The 21,980-nt window shown below is 58.0% G+C and overlaps 1 protein-coding gene across 5 annotated transcripts in view; it reads right to left on the reverse strand.

The window, feature by feature from the left end:
• Positions 1-21,980, reverse strand: part of MYO7A (myosin VIIA) — an 80,226-nt gene that overhangs the window by 38,211 nt on the left and 20,035 nt on the right. For all 5 annotated transcript variants that reach the window (XM_036028772.1, XM_036028770.1, XM_036028769.1 and 2 more), the window contains exons 4-14: positions 15,874-16,058; positions 15,068-15,189; positions 14,845-14,987; positions 14,583-14,696; positions 13,346-13,499; positions 10,211-10,287; positions 9,472-9,591; positions 8,562-8,704; positions 7,297-7,507; positions 6,652-6,787; positions 3,928-4,034 (exon numbers count right to left, since the gene is read on the reverse strand). In XM_036028772.1, the coding sequence (XP_035884665.1) occupies positions 3,928-4,034; positions 6,652-6,787; positions 7,297-7,507; positions 8,562-8,704; positions 9,472-9,591; positions 10,211-10,287; positions 13,346-13,499; positions 14,583-14,696; positions 14,845-14,987; positions 15,068-15,189; positions 15,874-16,058 (1,512 nt within the window). The remainder of the gene's footprint in view (positions 1-3,927; positions 4,035-6,651; positions 6,788-7,296; positions 7,508-8,561; positions 8,705-9,471; positions 9,592-10,210; positions 10,288-13,345; positions 13,500-14,582; positions 14,697-14,844; positions 14,988-15,067; positions 15,190-15,873; positions 16,059-21,980) is intronic.

Consider the following 21,980-nt stretch of genomic DNA (forward strand, 5'->3'; position numbering starts at 1 on the left):
GCCCTAACAGTCAGCGTGGTGCTGACCTGGCTTCAAGGGTCCACGAGCTCCCGGACATTGTCCCCCTTCCTGTCGCGTGAGCCAGAAATCCAGGAACCACGCCCAGCTCCTCTCCTCTCCTCTCCATCAGCTCAGCCTCCTGTTGGCCCCCTCCAAAACAGACCCAGGGTCTGACTCCTTCTTACCACCTACTCACTGCCGCCTGGTCCCAGCCACCAGTGCGGTTCTCTCAGATTATAGCACTAATTCCAAACTGGGGTCCTGCTTCTGTTCCCACAGTCCACAGTGCCCTCCACTCTGCTATTGACACAGTGGCCCGAGAAAGGCTGTTAAAACATGGCCCGTCCGTGTTGGACCCTCTCCAAACTTCCCAATGGCTCCCCAGCATAAACGCTGAGGTCCTCGTAAGGACTGACAGTGTCCCACACCTCTGGCCCCAGGGGCTGCTAGTCTCTCCCCAACCCTGCTCTGTCCCTCTCAGCCAGCCAACCTCCAGAGCCCTGCGTACAAGGCACCAGGCACACTTAGGGCTTGGAAAGCACCTCAGGGCTTTGCACTTGCCATCCCCTCTCCCTGCCATGTTTTCCTCCATGTGCGTGTGGCTAGCTTCCTCAGCTCCTCAGCAAGGTGTCCAAAAAGCCTTTCCTGGTCCCCCTCTTCAAAACTGCAGAGCCCCACCACCAGCTTTCCCCACTCCTTAATTTTTCTCCGTATCATATATCACCACCTGACCTACTATGTACTTCACATATTTTTTTGCTTCTTAACTATTTCCCCTTCTGCTAGGATGTAAGCTTCATGCAGACAGAAATGTGTTTCTGTTTTGCTCATGACTGTGTCCTCCAGACGTAGGACAATGTCTGGCATACAATGGACACTTGGTGGATATTTGTGACTGAGTCAGGGAGGGAGTGCACGGGCCTCGGGGGCTGCAGGGGGGGCTGCTCTCACTTCCCCGGCTGCCTGGGTTCCTGATTTGGCTTTATGTCATCATATGCCAGGGAAAGGTGCTTCTTTCTGACAGTCCTTGTCAACTGGGATAATCCGAAGCTATTTGGGGATTGGGGGGAGGGGGGGTGGTGATAAATGCAGAAGCGAAAAGTCCAAAAGTCCATGTCAAATGACTCCCGGAAGAGGTCTGAAGGGCAGACACCTGAGCGTGTGTGCACGGGCAGGAGAAGCCACCTGAGCAAAGGGTGGACAGAATGTCCTATGGACTCACGGTCCCGGGGACGCCTGACTGGGGTTAGACATTAATCTGGGTGCTCGATGGCCTGGGAAAACTGCCGTCCTTACGGCTCTGCTGACCTCTCTAGCAGCCGTGGTGGGGGTGGGCCCCCCCCCGGGGCCACCCTGGGGAGGCCACGCCCAGAAGCGAGGATTGGGAGTTGGGGTGGGGCCTGCACCGGACTCGAGTCCAGGCGGCTGGGTGAAGGAGTCTGAGCTTCCGCGGAAGGCGCTGCAGCTAGCACTCGGTGGCGAAGGAGCCGTGACCACACTTCCCCACGCTGATCCCAGTGTCCTTTTCACAGCATTATCACGTGTCTCTCTCCTGGAGGCGGCGCTTACAGAGACAGCATAGTGCAAGGAAACGGAGCAGGGGATTGAAAGCCTCACGTTAGCCCTCACTTGGCTGTGACCTTGGACAAGCCCCTGCACCTCCCTGAGACAGAGCTGTGTGAGCTCAAGCAAGCAGCCAGGCTCTCAGGGCCCCAGCTTCTTTAGCTGTAGCGGGGGCGATGGTAATCACACCGTGGCCATGGGCAGTGAATGAGGTGAGAAATGTAAGTGCAGAGCTCACAGACTGGCCCAGGAGAGTAGATTTCATTGGTTTCAAATCTGTCACTGCTGTGTCTAATTCTGTGCTCCCCAAACTCCCGCAGGACTGGGCCCTTTCTGGAGACCTTGGGGCTTTACACCTGGCCTGCTCCACCATTCCTCAGCAAGTGGGCCCTAGTCCTGCAGTCCCTGGGAAGGAGCCCGAGAATGGGTAACTTCATGGAGAGGTCCCCGATGCCTCCAGAGGCTTGGGATGAGGGGGGAGGGGATGGGAGGAGAAGACGGGGTCAGTGGCACTCTGGGATGATCTAAGACCAGAAGCAGCGGGTGGACCCAGCAGGGGGTGGGCCGAGGCTAGCGGATGGAGGAGAGCCCAGAGGCACACCTGTGACAGGGTGTCAGGGCAGAACTGCTGTGTGCTGGTGCTTCAGGTGCCTGGGGCCCCCTGCTGGTGGGGCCCTGCATTCACCCTGTCAACTGACTGAGCCACAGTGCAGGCCTGGGGGTGGGGTACTGGGACCCATCCACGGGCAGAGGAGTGGCTGCCATCCAGGTATGCTCCCTGCTCCTGACATGCGGGCGCCCTGCCTTGCCGCTGTGGCTTTCCCGAATCGTTTTGGCACTCCAGGGGGATGCCAGACATGCAGGAAACAAGAGGAGCTCAGCAGTAAGACCGGACGTGGGAGGGTGTCACTATTCGGCAGAGAGGAAATTAAGCATTGAGAAGAGAAAAAAGAAGCAAAGGGGATGGCAGAGGTGTGCCACCTGCTAAGGGGTCCCCAGCACCCTTGGGACCTAAAGCAAGTTGGGGCTGTGACCTGAGGTGCTGGTCAGGAGACACGGGGATGCTGTTCCAGGGCCTAAGGCGGTCTGGGGTGACAACTTCTAGTGCCAGCCCCCCCCCGGATGCTGACTTGGGGTGAGCCACACCCCATCTCTGAGCTGTCTATCTGCAAAATGCAGAAAACACCACCTGCCGTCCTGCTCTACAAGGTTGTCAGAAGATCTGACCTCGGTGCAGACACGGAAACGCTGAGCACAGCCTGGGAGAAGGAGCGGGCCTTGACGCACTTGGAGACAAGGGTGTGGTCCGGGCTCTGCTCCCTCCCCCCCCCATTCACGGGGTAGCTGGGCCAGCCTTTGCCTCTTTCTCTAGGACTCAGTTTCCTCCTTTAAGAAACTGAGATGCCTGCAGTACACACAACTCAAAAAACAAAAAACCAAAACCACGCCACAAACCACACCACAAAAAAAAAACCCTGCACACTCGGAAAAAAAAAAAAGAAAGAAAAAGCCAGCCCCTCCCCCAAACCTCAGTGCCATGGGGACCAAGGACACAGGCTAGTCCCAGGGGCCGAGGAGGCCGCTGGGTCTTTACCTTGGCAGAAGCGGCTGACTGGCGGAGAGTGCCCGATGCATAACCACAGAGAAACTATCACAGGAACCACAGTGCAGGGCGAGATGGGGGAGGGGCGAGGAGAACGCGGTGGGTCAGAAAGCGGAGGCCAAACCCACCAGGGAGAGACGAGGACCCTCAGGGCGGAGGTCTGGGCCCCTTGGGACTGGGGGCGCAGAGGCACCTGGATGGGCACCGAGGGGGCAGTGGCTCTGCCCTCCCTGGGAGCCCCCCTCCGCCCCCATGTGCCCTGCAAGGAGCCATGGGTCAGGAGGGAACATGAGGTAAAAAGGCAGTGACCCTGTAGGAAAACGCCCACCAGCATCACTCTAGGGACAAGGGAAGCAGGAGGGCGGGAAATCCGGCACCTGTCTGGGGCCCAGGGCTGGCACACATACGGCCTTTGTGCCATTTCTCCAAACACGCACAGCCACCGTGTCCTTGAGGCTGGGCATGCTCCTGTGGCCGGTGCTCCCCATTAGCAGCAGGAGGTCCAGGTGGGGAAGGGGACTCCCGTGGTAAACTGAGTCCTGACTTCTCTCTCACGTGACCTTCTCTGGGCCTTGCACCCTACCTGCACACCCCCGGTCAGTACAAGGGGACCAGAGCGGGTATCTTAGAGGCCTCCTCACTCCCTCCCGGCAACCACAGCAAAGCACCGTCTGGGCCCTGTGGCCAGAGGAACTCAGCTGCAGCAGCAGGACAAGGGGCACCTAGACACCAGCCCAGCGGGAGCCCTGTCCCGACGTTACCATGGCGACGTCGGCCTGGAATATCTGCTTGATGAACTTGTTCCTGGAGGAGTGGACCAGCTGGATGATGTCTCCGTGCAGGGTGTCCCGGTTCTTCTCCAGGAAGCCTGGGCAGTGGCAGAGAGTGGTCACGCCTCCCAGCCCGGCAGCCTCCGCCCGACCAGCCTCAGCCCCGCCCCAAATCCTCCCCAAAGGCCTGGAGGAGTCTCAGATTCACCTAGTTCACCCACATCTGTGTTACTGTGGGGACACTGAGGCCTGGAGAGGACAGCAGCTGGCCCAGGCCACAGAGAAGTGAGGGTACAGCCGGAACCAGAACTCTGTCTCCCTAGCCACACAGTTCCCCTCCCGTCCTGGTCAGAGAGACGGCAGGAGGTCTGTGCCCGGGGGCTGGCAGGGCACCCTCCTGACTGAACCACTGCAATGCCCCAAATGCCAGCCTTAGTCTTTTAAACAAAGGAGTCAAAGGCCCTCATTAAGTAAGTGTGTCATCTGGGAGAGAATACTTGTTGATCTGGTAGCAGCAAAGAGTAAAAATATTAACTAAAAATAGCTTGCCTTATGTTTTACAATATGCCTTCAGGGCGCCAGTGCTCACAATGACCCCTGTTTCCCCCACCCAGCCCCACCAGAGATGTGGGACAAGCAGGAATTATCTTCTTATCCCACAAGGGAGTAAACTGATGTTTGGAGAAGCTAAGCCAGGTGCCGACCACCACAGAGCAAGCCGCAGGCAGAGTTAAGGCTCAAACCCAGGCCCCCTGGTGCCATCCCAGGGGTGCTCCCTGCACCACACAGACCCCAGAGAAGGCTGCCATTCCCAGGGACTGGGGACTGGCTAAGGGTGGGGCAGGAGTCGGGGCCCAGGGGCTGGGAATGCCTGAGGGGGAGGGACGCTGCTGAGGAGCTGCACCCTCTCCCTGCAAGGCTCAGGCTCCTTGGCTGGTAGAGGGTGCAGAGACCCAGCCATGGGCGGCCCACCTGGCGTCTGAGGAGAGGTGAGCTGCAGGAGGCACTTGGTAGTAGAAGGGCGGGCTCTGGGGCTGGGATGGAATTGTAGGGCTCTAACTAAAGCCCCATGACAGACTCACTATGGGACCCCAGGAAGGTCCCTTCTGGGCCTCAGCTTCCTCATCTATCAGGTGGAGTGACAGTGCTCACAAGCTGTGACTTCTCTTCGGGTCACCTAACACCATCCACATCATGAATGAAATGCTGCATTGAAGCAGGGCTCCACGCACTGCTTAAAGCAACTCAAAACTGGCTAGTGATCTTAGGCAAGTCATTTCATTAGCTGGGCCTCCGTCTGCAAATCCATAAAAGTGGAGGACCCTCATGTTCCCTCCGGATCTGACAGCCTATAATTCTGTAACTTCATGTCCAGTTCGCTCAGTCTTCACTTCTATGTCCTCAGCAACAAGAAGCCTGGTGCATAATAGATGCTCAGTGAATGCTGGCTGAACTGAACTGAAAAATGCAATCCTCTGTTACTCCAAACAAAGGATCTATTGGTTTGCTCAACAGTCTCGAACGTAACATTGGCTTTTTTCTTTCTAACCGCTGGCTGGGATATCACACCCAGTGTTTGAAGGAGGACCGAGCAGCCCCCAGATTCCATCCCTGCAGCCTGGCTCCCAGGTACCCTCTGCCACCTCTGCACTGACGACAAGGAAATACGAAACTGGTGGCATGCTTGTTTTGAATTTCACTGGCTTGGGCTGTGGGTGGGACCCTTTGGGGCTGAATGGCAGGAGCTCAGTGCAGACACACCCCACAGCTGAGGCCCACTGGGGGCTGGCCTTTACGCCAGGGTGGGTGGGGTGCAGTTGGCTGGGACAGTCTGCTGGGACAGTTCTTGACAGAAACCCTGAAAGAATTCCAAATGGGCTAAACTTGACTGTGTTCTGACCCCCTTCTTGACTTCTAGCTTGCAAGTGATCCCAGTTTCATATCCCAGCAGGAAAGAAGTGCATCCCCTTCAAAGCTCACCCTCAGTCTGACTGCTGAGTCTTGGGGGCAACGGGGCTGGTTCTGGGCCTGGCCGTGCATCCAATGGGCTATGTCACGTAAGGAGAGTCAAAGCCCCCTGAGAGCCTCAGTGTCCCGTGCGTCCGAAAGAGTGCCACGCCCACCCCCGAAGAATTGAAAGCAGGACCCAAACACACACTCGTACAGCGTGTTCACAGTGGCAGATTCCCAGTAGCCAAAAGGTGGAAGCAACTGAAATACCCACCGACAGATGAATGGAGAAGCTAAAGGGACACAGGCTGTAACAGGTGTGAACCTTGAGGATATTATGCTAAGTGAAATAAGCCAAACACAAAAGGACCAATAATGCACGAGCCCACTTACACGAGGTACTTAACACAGTCAAATGCGTGAGGACGGGAAGTGCCGTGCAGGGCAGCGGAGGCTGCAGGGGCGGAAGCTGCTGTCTAAGGGGTGAGAGCGCCCAGTCGGGGTGGCGACCAGGCTCTGGCAATGGGCAGGGATGACGGCTGCACTCTCTTGCGAACACACTTGTCACGGGATTGTAGACTTAAACATTGTTAAGATAGCCAATTTTATGTTGTATATATTTTACTACAATTTTTTAAATAAAAGTCATTGATCCCTATGTGTCCTCTCTGTATTCAGGACCCTGGTGTCTCTGTCCCGGCCTGGAGAAGGGCGAAGGAAGGAGGGGCACGGGGCGGGGACGCCTCTTGGCCAGTGCGCCTGTACCTTGGCTCTCATAGTAGACGACACCAGCGAAGTGGTTGATGCCAAACTGGGTCTCATAGTTGTTCTTGGGAGGAATGTAGTTCGGGTTGAGCTTGTGCTGGGAGTTCAGCTTGTGCAGCATGGTGGTGTCCGTGCCCTGCGGGGAGGACCGAGGGGCAGCTGTCACGCCCACCCTCCTCCTCCCCACTCCCCTCAGTCCCCTGCACACTCCACGCCTGTCCTGCCCTGGTCTCGCACCCCCTCTTCCATCTTTCTCAGGAACTTCCCTCCCTCTGTGCACAGCCCACACATCATCTCGCTGGGCCCCCGTCCCCTCTGTTCAGTGGATGAAGTGGAACAACACAACAGTGACAGTGCCTTCTGGCTTAGAAAATCTGCTCCTGGGGGTAAAATCTGGGGCCGTAACTTCCCCATGCCAAGACATAGTCCAAGTCTGGACCACCTATTCTGCACCAGCTGCATGCTCAGATCTTCACCATTTGATGCAGGACCCAGCGGTCCGTAGGTGATTCCCAAATGTCCCAGGAATGCACGTGAACTGGCCCCAGCCCCCCCCCCGCCGAGAGACAGGTGTCATGGGCCCCGTTTCGCAGGTGAGGAAAGCCGAGGCTCAGTGCAGGGGACCCCGCCCGGCCGCAGGCCCACCTTGGGGAACTTGCTCTCCTCGTCGATGAGGGAGATGATGTTCATGGGCTTGTTGGCGATCATGTCCAGGGCGTCCTGGTTGTCGGTGAACTCGATGTGCAGCCAGTCGATGCTCTCCAGGTCGTACTCCTCCTGCTCCAGCTTGAACACGTGCCGCACGAAGAACTGCTGCAGGTGCTCGTTGGCGAAGTTGATGCAGAGCTGCTCGAAGCTGGGGGTGGGGTACAAAGGACGGGGGTGGGGACAAGTGGGTGCTGCTGGGGCCCTGCCCCGCCGCTCAGGGCCCACCTCTGCCTCCCCGTGCAGCGTGCCCTCAAGCACACCATTCCCATCAAGGGTTTGCCGACTTCTGAGGAGGGGCAGGATTGTCACGTCCAACCCCATCTGTGTGCAGGAGAGGCCACCCAGCCCCTCAGAGAGTGAGAGGGAGAGTTAAAGCTAGGGCCCGGGGCTCAGGGCCCAAGTTCAGGACCCCTTCACCTGCATGGCCAGACTCTGTGGGGATGGCCAGCAGGGGGCTCAGTCCTCTGGCAGAGGGGATGAGCCAAGGCCTGGCAGGACGGGGGCCTGGAGAGACCCCACAGTGTCAGTGGGACCTGGGAAGGGAGCTGATGAGATTTGGAAGCAGAGCCCTGACAGCTGGCATCTCTGAGCCACCAGCTCAGCGCCTGCCCATGTGACACTGTGTGTACTCAACGTAGGGGGTTGGTGGGGCTGGGCGAGGACTCGGAGACCCCCGCACACGACAGGAATGGAAGTGACTTGCCAGAGGCCACACAGCTAGGAAGTGGGGTGGGCATGGCTGCCTGCCGCCCGGGCCCCACCTAGGCCCACTCCATCTACCTGCCCCTCCCATGCTCCCCCAAGAGTGTGGGACCCCAAGCATGGCTAAGACCCCCAACTCAACCTTGGCTCACCAGCCTCCCCTGCTTCGAGGTGGCTGCAGCTTAGACACTGGGCAGGTCAGCAGTGGGGCCTGGCAGGCGCCTCCCACCCTAACCCCAGCCCCAGCCCGAGCCCCAGCCCCAGCACTCCCTTGCTGGGCTGGCCTCAGCTGGCCCAGGGGACTGGAGGGGATGGGAAGGAAAGGGAGAAGGCGGGCCAGGATGACTGGTCCCAACTGTCCAGCGGCCTGGCAGGGCGGGTGCATGAACCAACTAAATGTAGTTTAAAGGGAGACTCTCCCTGTGTTGTCTTCCACAACACAGTCTCTCATGTCTGTGTTGTGGGAGACAGTTCCCACAGGGCAGAGCCCCACACGGTACCTGTTCACAGCAAAGTTCTCAAACCCGAAGATGTCCAGGAGGCCAATGGACCGGCGAGAGCTCTTCACGTCCTGGGACGGGGGCTTGTAAATCGCGGCATTGATCTTGTCTACAATCCACACGAAGAGCCGCCCGTAGATCCCCTGAGGAGGAGGGCGGCTGCGTCAGCCGCTGGGCTCAGCCGCGCCTCCAGAGGGGACGGGCCGAGCCCCTTCCGTGGAGCGGCACGCTCTTCGCAGCCCCACGCCTGTACTCAAGCTGTTCCCTCTGCCCAGAGCACCCTTTTCTGCTTGAACAATTCCTACTCATTTGTCAAAGCTTCCCCAAGACACCTTCCCCAACCTCACGGTTCGGGAAGGAACCCTCCTCTGGGCTCCCGTTTCTCCATCCTTCTCTGTCTCCCCACCAGCTCTGAGCATCTTGAGGGTCCCAGAGCCCAGCACAGGGCCTAGAGCAGGGAGGGGTGCAATGGGCAGCAAGTGTATGACTGTGCAAACAGGCAGGATTCAGAACCCACCCCCTCCGACCCAGCCCCTCTTCCGTGCCTTCTTTGAAGAGACCAGAGAGGGTGCCCTTGGGCTGAGAACAGCACAGCAGACAGAGTGCCCAAAGAATGTGACCCAGTATGAGGTCCAAAGGGCTGGAGATCAAAGCAGGCCAGAGTGGAGGGCCTGAGGGGGCCAGAGCTGCCAGGGCCCCTGGAGGGCACAAACCCCGCCCTTTGGGGCTCAGGGGAAGGCAGACTCTTGCCCAGGCGCCAGACAGAGTCAACGGCCATGGCCTGGGCCCCAGGGCAGGCCAGGATCATGGCCCAGATGTCCACCAGCTCTGTGGACGCCTCGGCTCCTGCCCATCCACAACCCGTCCTCCCAAAGAGCAGGGAGAGCAGGCGGTCACTGCACAAACCCACCTTGACAAAGGCATCTCGGACATCCAGCGCCTGCTCCCTGCTGAGCGGGGTAGACACCGTCTCCCCGCGGGTGATGAGGGTACGGCTGGTCAGGCAGTTCATCAGGTCTGGGGGATTCACCTGGTGGGGTGACATCCAGGTGCGCACACAGCCGCCCACCAGCTGGTCCCTCCCTAGGACCCCCACCACACCTAGAACCCCTCCCTCCTGCTTCCCAACCAGGCCTCACTTGAACTGCCCCCCACTAAGAATGCCCTTCCTCACGGCCCTATAGCCAAACCGTCCCCCGCCATCAAACCCTATCCAAACACCCTCCCCCACCATCAAACCCTATCCAAACAGTGCTTGGGGGAAATACTCTCTGATAGCCCCCACCTGTTGCCCCAGCAGGTCACCTGTCCCTCCAGGGATGGCCCTGACTCTGGCTTCATTCACTGCAGTTTTCCAACCCAGCAGAGCCTAGTATGTGTTTGCTAAAAGTCTGGCTGACTCACCCAGGGCTTCCAACCCTGGTCCCATCAGCCCCCATGCCCACAGGAGCAGCTGGGCTAAGACAGGCAGTGTGGCTCCCCAGCTCTGGGCTCTACTCCTCCCAGGGGGGCTGCTCCCAGCCTAGATCCTGTACACAGTGGTTCTCAGTGTTGAATCCCTCCACCTGCCCAGCCCCCGAACCTGAAGTCAAACCTGTCCTTCTGGGAGAGAGAAGAGCAGCCCTGGGGACAGAAGACCAGGCACTGACCTCAAGCAAGGATGCAGCTGTGGCCAGGGACGGGGAGAAGAGGACCTCGCAGGCATCCAGGTTTTCAAATGTCCGGGCTGTCAGCAGCAGGAGGGTGCAGCATCAGGCAAGGGGGTGGGCATGGGGGCCAGGGGGCTGTCTAAGGGGACCAAAGGCCACCCCTGCTCTCAGGGGGCTGCTCTGTCCACAGAGGACACCATTCTGTGATTAAACCCTTCCCTGGGTTGCTGTACATTTGACGCGTGTTCTCATCACGAACTGTGAGCACACCATGAACGCAGAAACCATGTGGGTCCCAGCCCCCAAGCCACAGACACTGGTGGTCCCACCCCCTCCCCCGACCTCCACTCCAGACTCGCAGGGCACTCAGTGGCTCCTACCAGACAGGTTTTGTGAACTCGCTTAGCTTCAGACCTGACACTCTGTCCTTCCCCACCCGGGCCCTGCTTTCTCAGGCCTCGGAGCCTTTGCACACACTCTTCCTTCGGCCTGCTGTGCCCTTTCTTCTCGTCTCTTAGTCTTTTCAGGCTCACTAGACTAAGGTTCTTAGAGCCGGGATTATTTATTCATTCACCAAACAAACTGTCCCAGAGAGACAGTTTTGACTAAAGCTCAGGCTTTTACTCTGTCTAGGGACCATGTTGGGGACCGAGGGCAAGAGCAAAGTGGGACTGGGTGCTTCCCTCAGAGGACCACCTCCCAGCCTGGCACATAGTAGGTGCCCAGGGAGTGTTGGGTGAGTGAACATGTTCTTTCCTGCCCTTTCCCCTTTTCTGAAGATGACTATTCAGTCACTCACACCTTAGTATGAATTAATTTAAAAATTTACAAACAAAAAAACTCTTACCCTCTCTGGCCTTAAAGAAGAAACCAAATTTGAAAGTGGCCTTAAAGAGACAAGACTTCCAGCCAAGATGGAGGCATAGGTAGACACACTGTGCCTCCTCACACAACCAAAATAAGGAAAACAAAAATTTAGAAACCAAAAAACAACCAGTACTGACAGAAAATTGAACTGTATGGAAGTCTGACAACCAAGGAGTTAAAGTAGACACATTCATCCAGACCGGTAGAAGGGGCGGAATCAGGCAGCCAAGAGGAGAGGGTCGCTGCAAGAAAAGCGGTGGCTGGTGGACCCCAGGCACCCAAGGCGGTAGCGGGTGGACCTAGCGAGGTGGTGTATTGTGAAGGGGTGTCAGTGAGCAAGGCTGCTGGCAGACCAGGTAGTCCTACATTCATGCAGATAAACCAGGTGAAACTGGGGAGCGAGACAGACCGCCCAACCCAGGGCTCCAGAGCAAGGAGATAGAGCCTCAAACACCGACTGAAAACACCTATGGGGGGGGGTGGGTTGAAGTGCTGAGACTCCCAGTCTCACAGGAGAGTTTGTTGGAGAGACCCACAGGGTCCTAGAATGTACACAAACCCACCCACATGGAAATCGGCACCAGAAGGGCCCAGTTTGCTTGTGGGTAGCAGGGGAAGTGACTGAAATCCAGCAGAGAGTGGAGCAAGCACCATTGTTCCCTCTTGAACCCCTCCCCCACAGGCAGCATCACAACCCAGTGACTGGGTTGCCCTGCCCTAGTGAACACCTAAGGCCCCACCCCTCACTACATAACAGTCACATCAAGACAAAAAAAAATGGCCCAAACGAAAGAAGAGATCAAAGCTCCAGAAATAATACAACTAAGTGACAAAGAGATAGCCAACCTATCAGATGCACAGTTCAAAGCACTGCTGATCAGGATGCTCACAGAATTGGTTGAATCTGGTGGCAAATTAGATGAAAAAGTGAAGGCTACAATAAGTGAAATAAAGGAAAATACACAGGGAACCAATAGTGATGGGAAGAAAACTGGGACTCAAATCAATGGAGTGGAACAGAAGGAAGAAAGAAACAACCAAACAGAAAAGAATGGAGAAACAAGAATTCAAAAAAATGAGGAGAGGCTTAGGAATCTCCAGGACATCTTTAAACGTTCCAACATCTGAATTATAGGGGTGCCAGAAGGGGAAGAGGAAGAGCAACAAGTGGAAAAGTTATTTGAACAAATAATAAAGGAGAACTTCCCCAATCTGGCAAAGGAAATAGACTTCCAGGAAGTCCAGGAAGCCTAGAGAGTCCCAAAGAAGTTGGACCCAAGGAGGAACACACCAAGGCACATCATAACTATATTACCCAAGATCAAAATGAAGGAGAGAATCCTAGAAGCAGCAAGAGATTAGGAGACAGTAACCTACAGAAGAGTTCCCATCAGACTAGCAGAAGATTTCTCCAAAGAGACCTTACAGGCAAGAAGGGGCTGGAAAGAAGTATTCCAAGTCATGAAGGGCAAGGACCTACATCCCAAATAACTCTATCCAGCAAAGCTTTCATTTAGAATGGAAGGGCAGATAAAATGCTTCTCAGATAAGGTCAAGTTCAAGGAGTTCATCATCAACAAGCCCCTTATTATATGAAATGTTAAAGGGACTTATCTAAGAAAAAGAAGATAAAAACATGTACAGTAAAATGACAGCAAACTCACAATTATTAACAACCACACCTAAAACAAAAACAAAAACAAAAACTAAGCAAACAACTAGAACAGGAACAGAACCACAGAAATGGAGAACACATGGAGGGTTAGCAACAGGGGAGTGGGAGGAGGAGAGAGGGGGAAAAGGTATGGAGAATGAGTAGCATAGATTGTAGGTAGAAAATAGACAGGGGGAGGGCAAGAATAGTATGGGAAATGTAGAAGCTAAAGAACTTATGACACATGGACATGAACTAAAGGAGGAGAATGTGGGTGGGAGTGGGTGTTCAGGGTGGAGTGGAGTGAAGGGGGGGAATGGGACAACTGTAATAGCATAATCAATAAAATATATTAAAAAAAAAGAAAGTGGCCTTAAAGGGCCAACTGTCCACCCCCACTACCCCACTATGCTTTATCTGTACATCTCTACGGTGGAATTTCAGCACCTCGAAAACACACCTGAGGCTAACAGATCTGTTCAAATCTACCTCAGGTGCATTATCCCTAAGAGGGTACATGCTGAAACAGCCACCTGGACTCCCGGGCAGTTAGGTGTCAGGCTGCCCTTGGGTCCAGTGCAGGTGGGGGAGTGGAGTGCCATTCGGGCCCTCACCCTCATACTGCAGGTTGCCCAGGTGCAGGATGGAGGCCAGGAGCTTCGAGATCTCCCAGTTCTCAGTGTCGGTGAACATGAGCACCTTCATGGCGGAGCGGATGTTGGCATACTCCTGGCTGTCCTCCCGGCCCTCACAGGTTATGCAGTTACCCTGGGGGAGAGCGGGTGCGGGGGGGGCATCAGGGGCCCAGAGAGGCAGTGCCTGAGCCGTAGGGCCCTACTGCCCAGCCAAGGCAGCCTGGGGCTCCGGGCATGGCAAGCACCCCGACTCCTCCAGGAAGTCTAGAGAGCTCCCGCCCGGGCGTCTCAAGAACACATTTTCCACATCTGGGACCCTGGAGGCCCGTTTTCTCATGAGTAGGAGGAGTGAGGCCACTGACGCCAGGCCTGGTCCATCGCCCTTCCTGGCAGGCCCAGCCCCTAGGCCCTGCTGTGCTCCCCTCCAACCGTGGTCACCCACCCTCGGGGACTTGAACCCCTCACCAGGTGCAGCTGGCAGGAGGAGCACTGCCAGGGCTGGGCCCACTGTGTGTGTGTATGTGTGTGTGTGTGTGTGTGTGTGAAAGTGTGCCAGGCTGGCCAGCTACAGGACGTGTCTAGGAAGACCAGTCACCCCTACGGTGCACACACACACACACACACACACGCATGCACCCCTCAGGTGCCATTGCCCACAATTGTGTCTACACGGCTCAGCCCAGCTCCAGGCAGCCCACAATAGGGCCTCCCCAGGACAGCTGGTGCCCCCGAGCCAGCCTCCTGTGTGCCTGGCCACCCACTTAGCTCTAGGCGGTGGCAATGGCCCTGGGGCCCTTGCCTCCTTGGTGGCCTGCTGGCAGCAAGAGGCTGGCACCAGAGCCCTGCAATCTGAAAGTCTGCGAGTAGGAAGCCACAGCAGCCCTACACTCCAGGGGGCCTGGGGGGCCCGGGCTTCACGTCCCCTGAGACTGAACCAGCACAGACAAGGTGTACAGGCAGGTTTGTGTGCATGTACACACGGGGGGGGGGGGCGCAGTGCATCTGTGTGTCCCAGAGTCTGGGACACCCACACACATTTAGGAATGTGTATCTATGGTGAGCATCTGTCTAGATGTGTGCAAGCGGGAATGTAACCAAACACGGGCCTCAAGGCAGCCTGAGGCCAGGGTGGGCTGGGGCAGGGAGGGGCGCTCAGTCTGCCCTGACCTCAGTGGGGTGGGTGTCCTGCTCCCCAGACATCCCACCTGGGCCTCACCATAGCCAAGTAGTTGTAGTCCACGGCCTGGCCCAGGCCCAGCTTCTTCTTCTGGTCCTCGCCCATGCCCTCCAGCATGCAGTAGAACACATGGTAGTTCCTCTCATCGGGGGCCTGGGGATGTGGGCACAGGTGTTAGGGGTCAGGGGCACGCAGGCAGCAGCCTGGGGACAGTGAGGCTATTCGGACCGTGTGGATACCACGCAGCACTGCGGCTCGGGGTCCGGTGCAGGGACAGCTCTGCCCCTGGGCTTGGGCCCACCTGGCGACAGACGCGCGACTTCTCCAGCAGGTACTGCTCGATCCTGGCGCCCTCGATGGCACCCCGCTTGTTGAAGTGGATGTCGATGTACTTTCCGAAGCGGCTCGAGTTGTCGTTGCGGATGGTCTTGGCATTCCCGAATGCTTCAGGGTGGGTAGAGGGTCACGGGCAAGGTCAGCCCCCACCCAGCCACCCGGCCCCACCCGGAGATCCCTGGCCCTACCTTCCAGGATGGGGGTGGCCTCCAGCACCTGCTGCTCGATCCAGGAATGCTGCCCACTGATGGCTGCCAGGAACTGCAGGATCAGCTTCGTGCTCTCTGTCTTCCCTGCCCCAGACTCCCCGCTGTGGAGGCATCCGGAGAGCTCGTCACAGTCTGTGCCGCCCCTCCCCACGGAGCTTCAGCCCAGGCTGCTCCCCGCACCAGCGCTCCCCCATCTGTGAAATGGGCTGACAGCCTAGACCTTCCCAGGCTGGGGAAAGGCTAGAGGGGTTCATTGCTTCCCCACAGCCGAAGGTCACTTTCCTCGCCCTTCATTCAGATGTGCACGCCCCTCCGTCCTTACTTGACACAGAGCAGGGCACGTGTCAGATGCCTGATCATGCTTTGTCCCTGTACACCCTGCCCGAGGAAGACAGGATCCCGAGCTTTCAACTGACCCTAACTTTACAGGAGCCAGCAGTGAATAAGGTGGGCCTCAAAAGCAAACGTGAGCTTTGGTAGCATTAATGGAGATATAAGACCTGGGGAAGAGGAGGTGATTCTCTGTATTATGAGACATTAGCAGAGCTCTTGGGCAGGGCTCTCTGCACCACACTGGGAGAGGAAGAGTTGTCTTGGGCCACACATTAAATATACTGTGACACGTAATCACACACACACAAAATCTAGTTTTAAGTAAATTTATGATTTTGTGTTGGGCCACATCCCAGCCATCCTGAGGTGGGGAGCTGCGTGCAGGGCCGCCGGTCGGACACCCCCACGAGAGGGCTAAGCCTGGGGCCCCACGCTGGTGCTGGTGCGCCCACCTGATGATGCAGCACTGGTCACGGCTGTTGCGTTTCATGTTGAAGTAACAATTGTCGGCAATGGCGAAGATGTGCGGGGGCATCTCCCCAATCTTTTTGTTGGTGTACTGGCGGATGTGCTCCGGCGAGTAGATGGAGAGCAGCTGGTAGGGGTTCACAGCTACCAGGATGGAGCCTGTGTACGTCTGTGAGGACAAGGGACGGGGAGCTCACCACTTCCTGTGTGGGAGGCTCTGGCTCCCGAGAGCTCTCAGCTCTGCCTGCTCTGTCCCTCTGGGAGGGGCTGCACCGGCTCCTCCGTCACACGGCTCTGGTATCAGGACCCCGCCTCCCCACGATCGGGGCAGGTCTTCAGACTAGTACTGGGTCTGGCCCAGAGGAGGTGTCCGCGACAGGGATGAAGGGAGAAAGGAAATGAGGTGGGAGGGAGAGAGGGTCTCTAAGCCTTGATTTCTTTATCTGTAAAATGGGCATAAAGCAACTGCTTATGGAATTGAAGAAAATCGATAGCACACTATAGGCACTCCTCAAGTGCCAACGACCACCTTTGTCTCCAAGCCCTGCAGCCCACACTTCTAGAGTGAAATTCTAAACCTTTCTAGGGCAGAGGGAACGGAAGCAAGCCATGAAGAGCTGAAGGGGCTGCAGGGGCGGGTGGTTTGGGTGCTGGGTGGGCCCAGCCCCTGAATCTGGGGACAGAGGCTCCAGACACCCTGGGCAGCTCGGGCTCCGGGGCCAGCCGCACCTCAGGGAGCCACCTGGGTGCCTTCTCCCTGCGGGCTCCTCCCTCGTGCACAGAGTGGCCACCTGAGTGCCAAAGTTCCTGCTGCGGCCGTGCCCTGTTGCACAGGGGACAGCAAGGCCACTGGGCATGGCGAGGCACTTGGTGGTTGCTTCTCCCGCCTCCTGCCCCTCCCCACCCCAACCTGAAAAAGGCGGGCCCAGCCTGCGATGGGTGATGGGTGTGTGACATCTGGGCCCAGACAGGCTGAAGAAAGACAAGAGCTCACAGGGGAGGTGACAGCCTCGTCCACCCGCCCCTCCAACTCAGGTTCAGTGCCCCCCCCCACCCCGCCAGAGCCACAGCCAGGCCCCAGCAGCCTCGGCCTCCGCCTGCGGTGGCCACCCAGGGGAGGCCCTGCTGCCGGCATCGGGGAACATGCCCAGCCGGAGCCAGCAGCCCTGGGGGGCACCTAGCAGTCAGACTCTGACCCTGGTTCTGCCCACCCCAGGCCAGGAGCCCTCGCCAGCCACCACCCTTCCCTGGGACCCAGAGGACTCTCCTCTTCCTCCCTGGCTGTCCTCCAAGCAGCCCATGCCAGAAGCAGCTGAGCCTCACCATGTTGACCAACTGACCGTGCGCAAGAGCCCAAGCGGGAAGAGACGGGGTGGGACAGGGGTGAGGCTGGAGGGGGCGGCCAGGCTGAACGCACGCACGTGGAGAGCTGGTCCGCTCTGCACCACTCTGTGCCGCACTCGCCTGGCCGCCACAGCCGGTCTGAGGTGGGGACGTGAGGAGCAGGAGACACAGGTTGGTGGGGAACAGGGAGACAGGTCCCTCTCCACCAACACCTCCGCACCAGCCCAGGGCGGGGCCCAGTTCTCAGAGCAGGACCCGCCCACCTCCAGCCCCAGGACACCCTGCCCCCTGCCCCTGCTGCTCAGCCCTGTCCAGCTGTGGGAACCAGCTAGACTCTGGTCTCCGGGTGGGGGAGTGACCGCAAGGAACATCCCTTTGACAGAGCACCTGAGTCTCTAAGCCTCAGACTGCTCATCTGTAGAGGGGGTGGTTAACACCCACCTCCCAGCCTGCTGTAGAGACCAAAGGGCGTAACTTCCCCTGGTGCACAGCGGCTGTCCACAAGCGCCACCTTCCTTTCTCGTCGTACCCCCTTGACAATGTGATGCTCGCCCGCCTGGCCCACGGCCACCCCAGGGCGCGAGCTGGCTTCACACAGTCACTCAAGAACCTGAGACACCCAGGGAGGCTGACAGCCAGACACTGGGGCCCGGGAGGGAAAGCCCGGGGCTGTGGGGGCTCAGAAGGGCCCGTGGGTTCCTCGAGGTAGGGGTGTGGGAGAGGGGGAGCTGAGGTCTCTCACTGGGAATCAAGCACAGAGGCATGGAAGGGCGTGACATGTGGGAGGTCTGCTTGGAAGGGTCACCCGGGCGGCTGTGTGTGGATGCACAGCAGCCGCTGAGGCTGGAGGCAGAGCTGTACTTCAGACCCAATGAAGCAGGCAGCGGGGAGGGGCGTCCGAGCCAAACAGAGGTGGCCCGAGAGCAAGCTCCGTGACCAGGAGCAGGAGAGGGGCCGTGCCAGAGAGGGCCGAGGGCATGCTGAGACCCAGGAGAAGGCTTCCCGGGGCTGGGGCTGGGCCCTCGTATCCCACCAGGGTTCCCCGGCCTCTCTAGTACGTCCATAGTCCAGAGAGCCGTCCCGAACACCAGGCCTCTCGTGCCGTGCCCCGGGCGTCCCCACCCGATGTCCACTCTGTGCAGAGTGGGGCTCCTTTCCCTCCCCTGCCTACTCCTCCTCAGCCTCCCAGCGCGGCCGACAATGACATCAGTGTCCTCGCCCAGGCAGGACAGGACCTGGGACCCCTCCCTCGGCACCTCCTTCCTCTTCACGCCAGCCCAGCTCTGTCCATCAGCATGCCCATCCCCCAGCCAAGCACCAGATGTACTTGGGGGACTGTGGAGCTGGCAGCGGGAGAAGCAAGAGGTTTGGCCACTGCTGGCTGGGGCCCCAGGCCCACCTGCCCATCTCTGGGCCTCAGTGCCCATCCATCCCCTCAGCCGCTCAGCACTGCTTCCTGAGCCCTCAGGCGCTGTCTGTCCGAGAGTCCACAGTCAGCAGACTGAATCCCCACCCGCCCAGCACAGGTCCCTTGCTCAGGTCTCCAGTAATAAAACCTGCCCCGTGAGGCCACGGGCTGGGCAGAGGACAGACAGAGACTGCTCCCAAGGCAGGAACACAGCACACAAGGTCCCTAGGGGCCTCCAAGTCCCCAGGAGGGTTTCAAGAAGCCTCTCTGGGGCCAGAAACACACCCTAGGAGATGTGGCAGGAATCCACTTTATCTCAAGCTCCACCTCCTCCAGGAAACCCTCAGGTGTGCCAACCCACAGGCTCTACCTTAGCAAACCATGGAAACCAAAACAAACATCCTGGGACACACACCCCCTCCCAGGGTCACTGTCCAAGAGATCTCCTCACTTGCCAGAGTGAAGGCTGTGAGCAGAGATTGGCAGAGAACCCCCAAAAGCCACATGGCAAGATCTGGACCCGGGCCTCCCAGACCTCTTCGTTCAACATCAGGAAGTCGCAGGTCCCTATCAACCCTGCCACCAGTTCCCTGCCAAGCCCCAGGACAGCCCTGGCCTCTGGAACCACCCTGTGAGAGATTGCTATGTGTCCTGGTGGGGGGGGGGCCCTCTCCTGTTTTCCGGGCCCCAGGCTGAGAGTGGCCCTGGGGTACTGTCTGTTCCTCAGGCTCCTGGAGGCGGGCCAGCTGGAGCAGGCGAGCCGGGGCAGACAGTGAGGGACAGAGTGTCCGCCCCGCTCATGGCTGTGAGCGGTGCGGTAATCTGAGGAAATCCTGGGTGCTCGGGGCTGGGCCCAGGGTAACCCAAGCCACGAAGTGCCTGGGGGTTGCCATGGTTAGGGACAGGTATGGTTTCCGAGTGGGACGATGGCCCGGCTGCTCCTTCAAAGCCCTGCTCTCATCCTGCACCATCCCGGTCACAGAGCTGTGGATCAGCAAGTCAAGGAAGCCTCCTTGAACGCTGCGATTCCTGAGCGTGAGCCCCCAGACCAACAGACGCCCGGAACCTCAGGCCCATGGGCAGTCAGGGCTGAGGACCTCCTGGGAGCCGCGGCCTGGCTTTCTGACCAGAGCCCTGTAACAGCAACGCAGACGCCTCCTCCCGGCTCCACCCTGGCCCTCCGGGCCTCCTCTCCCCCACCCAGAGAGTGGTCAGAAAGGTTTCCAGTGACACTTCCAGGGAGGCAAATGGTGCAGACCTCGGGATTTCCTGGAGTGTGTGTAAACCTCTGGAATTCTTTCCTTCGACTCCTAGTCAGTCCACTCAAGGATATGATATCCAGGCTGATTTCCCCATCAGCTGCCAGCTAATCCATCTACCCCCCAAAATGTCGTGAATGAGACTCACTGATCCCAGACCGTCCGAAGTTTCCACCCCTCACTCTCACAGATCCCGTCGCTGCCTTTGTTCCTGGATTCCGTCCATTAACCAACCCCCTCCCCCAAGAGGAGCCAGCTTGCCTGCAAAATCACCAAACTACACGTAAAATGACCAGCTACATGCCTCTGAGTGATTCTCAGACAGGGTCTGCAGGGTCCCCGCTGCAGACAACTCCCGCCTCACTCAGCTCCCCCCTGCGAAGGGGCCCTCCGCCTCCACACCGAGGGCGTCCGGAAGTCAGCTCTGGCCGTGGCCTTCCTGGTGGGCAGGCGGGCAGCTCCCTGCTCACCCAGGGCAGCCTCCACCCAGCCTGAGTGAGCGGCCGTGGAGGGCCCCACGACCCTCCTGTGTCCACCTGCCGTCCAGGGAGAGGAGCAAGGAGGGGTTCACCGAAAACTGGGGTGCATACCAGTGGATCCTCTTGGGGTACGTCTGGCCTTGGTTTAAGTTCTAGCCCCACTGGGTTGGCTGAGCCACACTGCTCCTGGCTGGAGGTGCCACCATGTGCCTCCATGGTGCACCCCCATTCAGAGGATTTGTCAGTACAAGTGGCTTCCTGTGAAAGCAGCTTGCTGAGCAATGGGTGATGTCAGAAGCGCAGACACAGGCTCTCCCTGGGAGCTGGAAGTTACAGAGGGACCCAGAGTGGGGAGGGCAGCAGAGGGCTCCCCAGCAGCTGAGGGGATGGACCCCTGGCTCCCAGAGCTCCCAGCTGTGATTCCTCGGGATGCTCCTGGGCTACCTCAGACCCTTCCAGCCCCATCTCCCCAGCGCCCCTTCGTGATCCTGACGACCTGACTGGCTGTGCTGCCCGCTCACCTGGCATGGTCCTGCCGCCAGACTTCTGCTCGTGCAGTGCCCTCTCCTGGATACCATCTCTACCAGCCAGCCTCACCCACTTCCAGGGGCCCCACCACTGTCCCCGAGCTGAGAGTGACACCTCACTCCTCCAGGCCCTTGGAAGCTTCCCTGCCTTTCTCTCAGGCAGTGATCACCCACATCCCCCTGAGCGTGCCCGCCACACCAGCCTGCCCGAGGCCTGGACCTTCTGCTCTCTCCTGGTTGTTGCACGTCCACAGTTCCCTTCACCCCTGAGCTGCTTGAGGGAGGGGCTGGGTCAGAGCCACGCAGTGGCCCCAGCACGCAGCTGTGGCCCAGCGAAACCTTGTGGAGTCTCAGTTTTCCTGTCTATGTAACAGGACAACTGGACTAGCAGTTCTGAGCGTGGTCCAAAGCGCTTCCCTTCCAGGAAAACAGCAAGGCCTTTCCCCTTCCACCACACGGTAGTGAGGCCAGACTTCCTTCACACACTTCGACCAGAACAACAGCACCACAGACGGAGTGCGGAGCAGACACGAGACTCTGACTGTCTTCTATTACAGCCAGACATTCAGGGTACTTGGAAATACTGTACAACAACGTCACTGTTCTCCCTATTTTTTAAAATTTTGGCAAATATAGTTCTTTTTCATAAAAATGTTATCCTGTAATGGGTTTTTATGGTTATTTTTAAATGAATTAATAGAATTATTAAAGGTTTTAATTTTCATTTATAATATGAAAAATAGCACAAGATGCCACTCACATAAATGCTCTTCGGGCTCCTCAATAATTTCTAAGAGCATGAAGGGTTCCTGGGCCAACAAGAGTGAGACCCTCTGGACTACATGGTCCCCGTGGGCCCTTCTTGCTCTGATGGTCTCTGAGCCCACCTCTTGGGGTCAGCTCAGTCCGGGCTGAGAAGACTGTCTGCATTTGTCCTCCTCAGCTTTCAAGTGGAGGAGTGTGGGGGGTGTGTACAACTGGTGGCACCATGGAGTCTTGGGGGATGGTCAAGGAGCATGTTCCTTCCTCCATCTGCTTCCTTACGTATGGACTCTCAACCTATCTTCTCTTGAT

This window comes from Phyllostomus discolor, chromosome 6 (assembly GCF_004126475.2).
Source record: "Phyllostomus discolor isolate MPI-MPIP mPhyDis1 chromosome 6, mPhyDis1.pri.v3, whole genome shotgun sequence".
Taxonomy (NCBI): Eukaryota; Metazoa; Chordata; class Mammalia; order Chiroptera; family Phyllostomidae; genus Phyllostomus; species Phyllostomus discolor.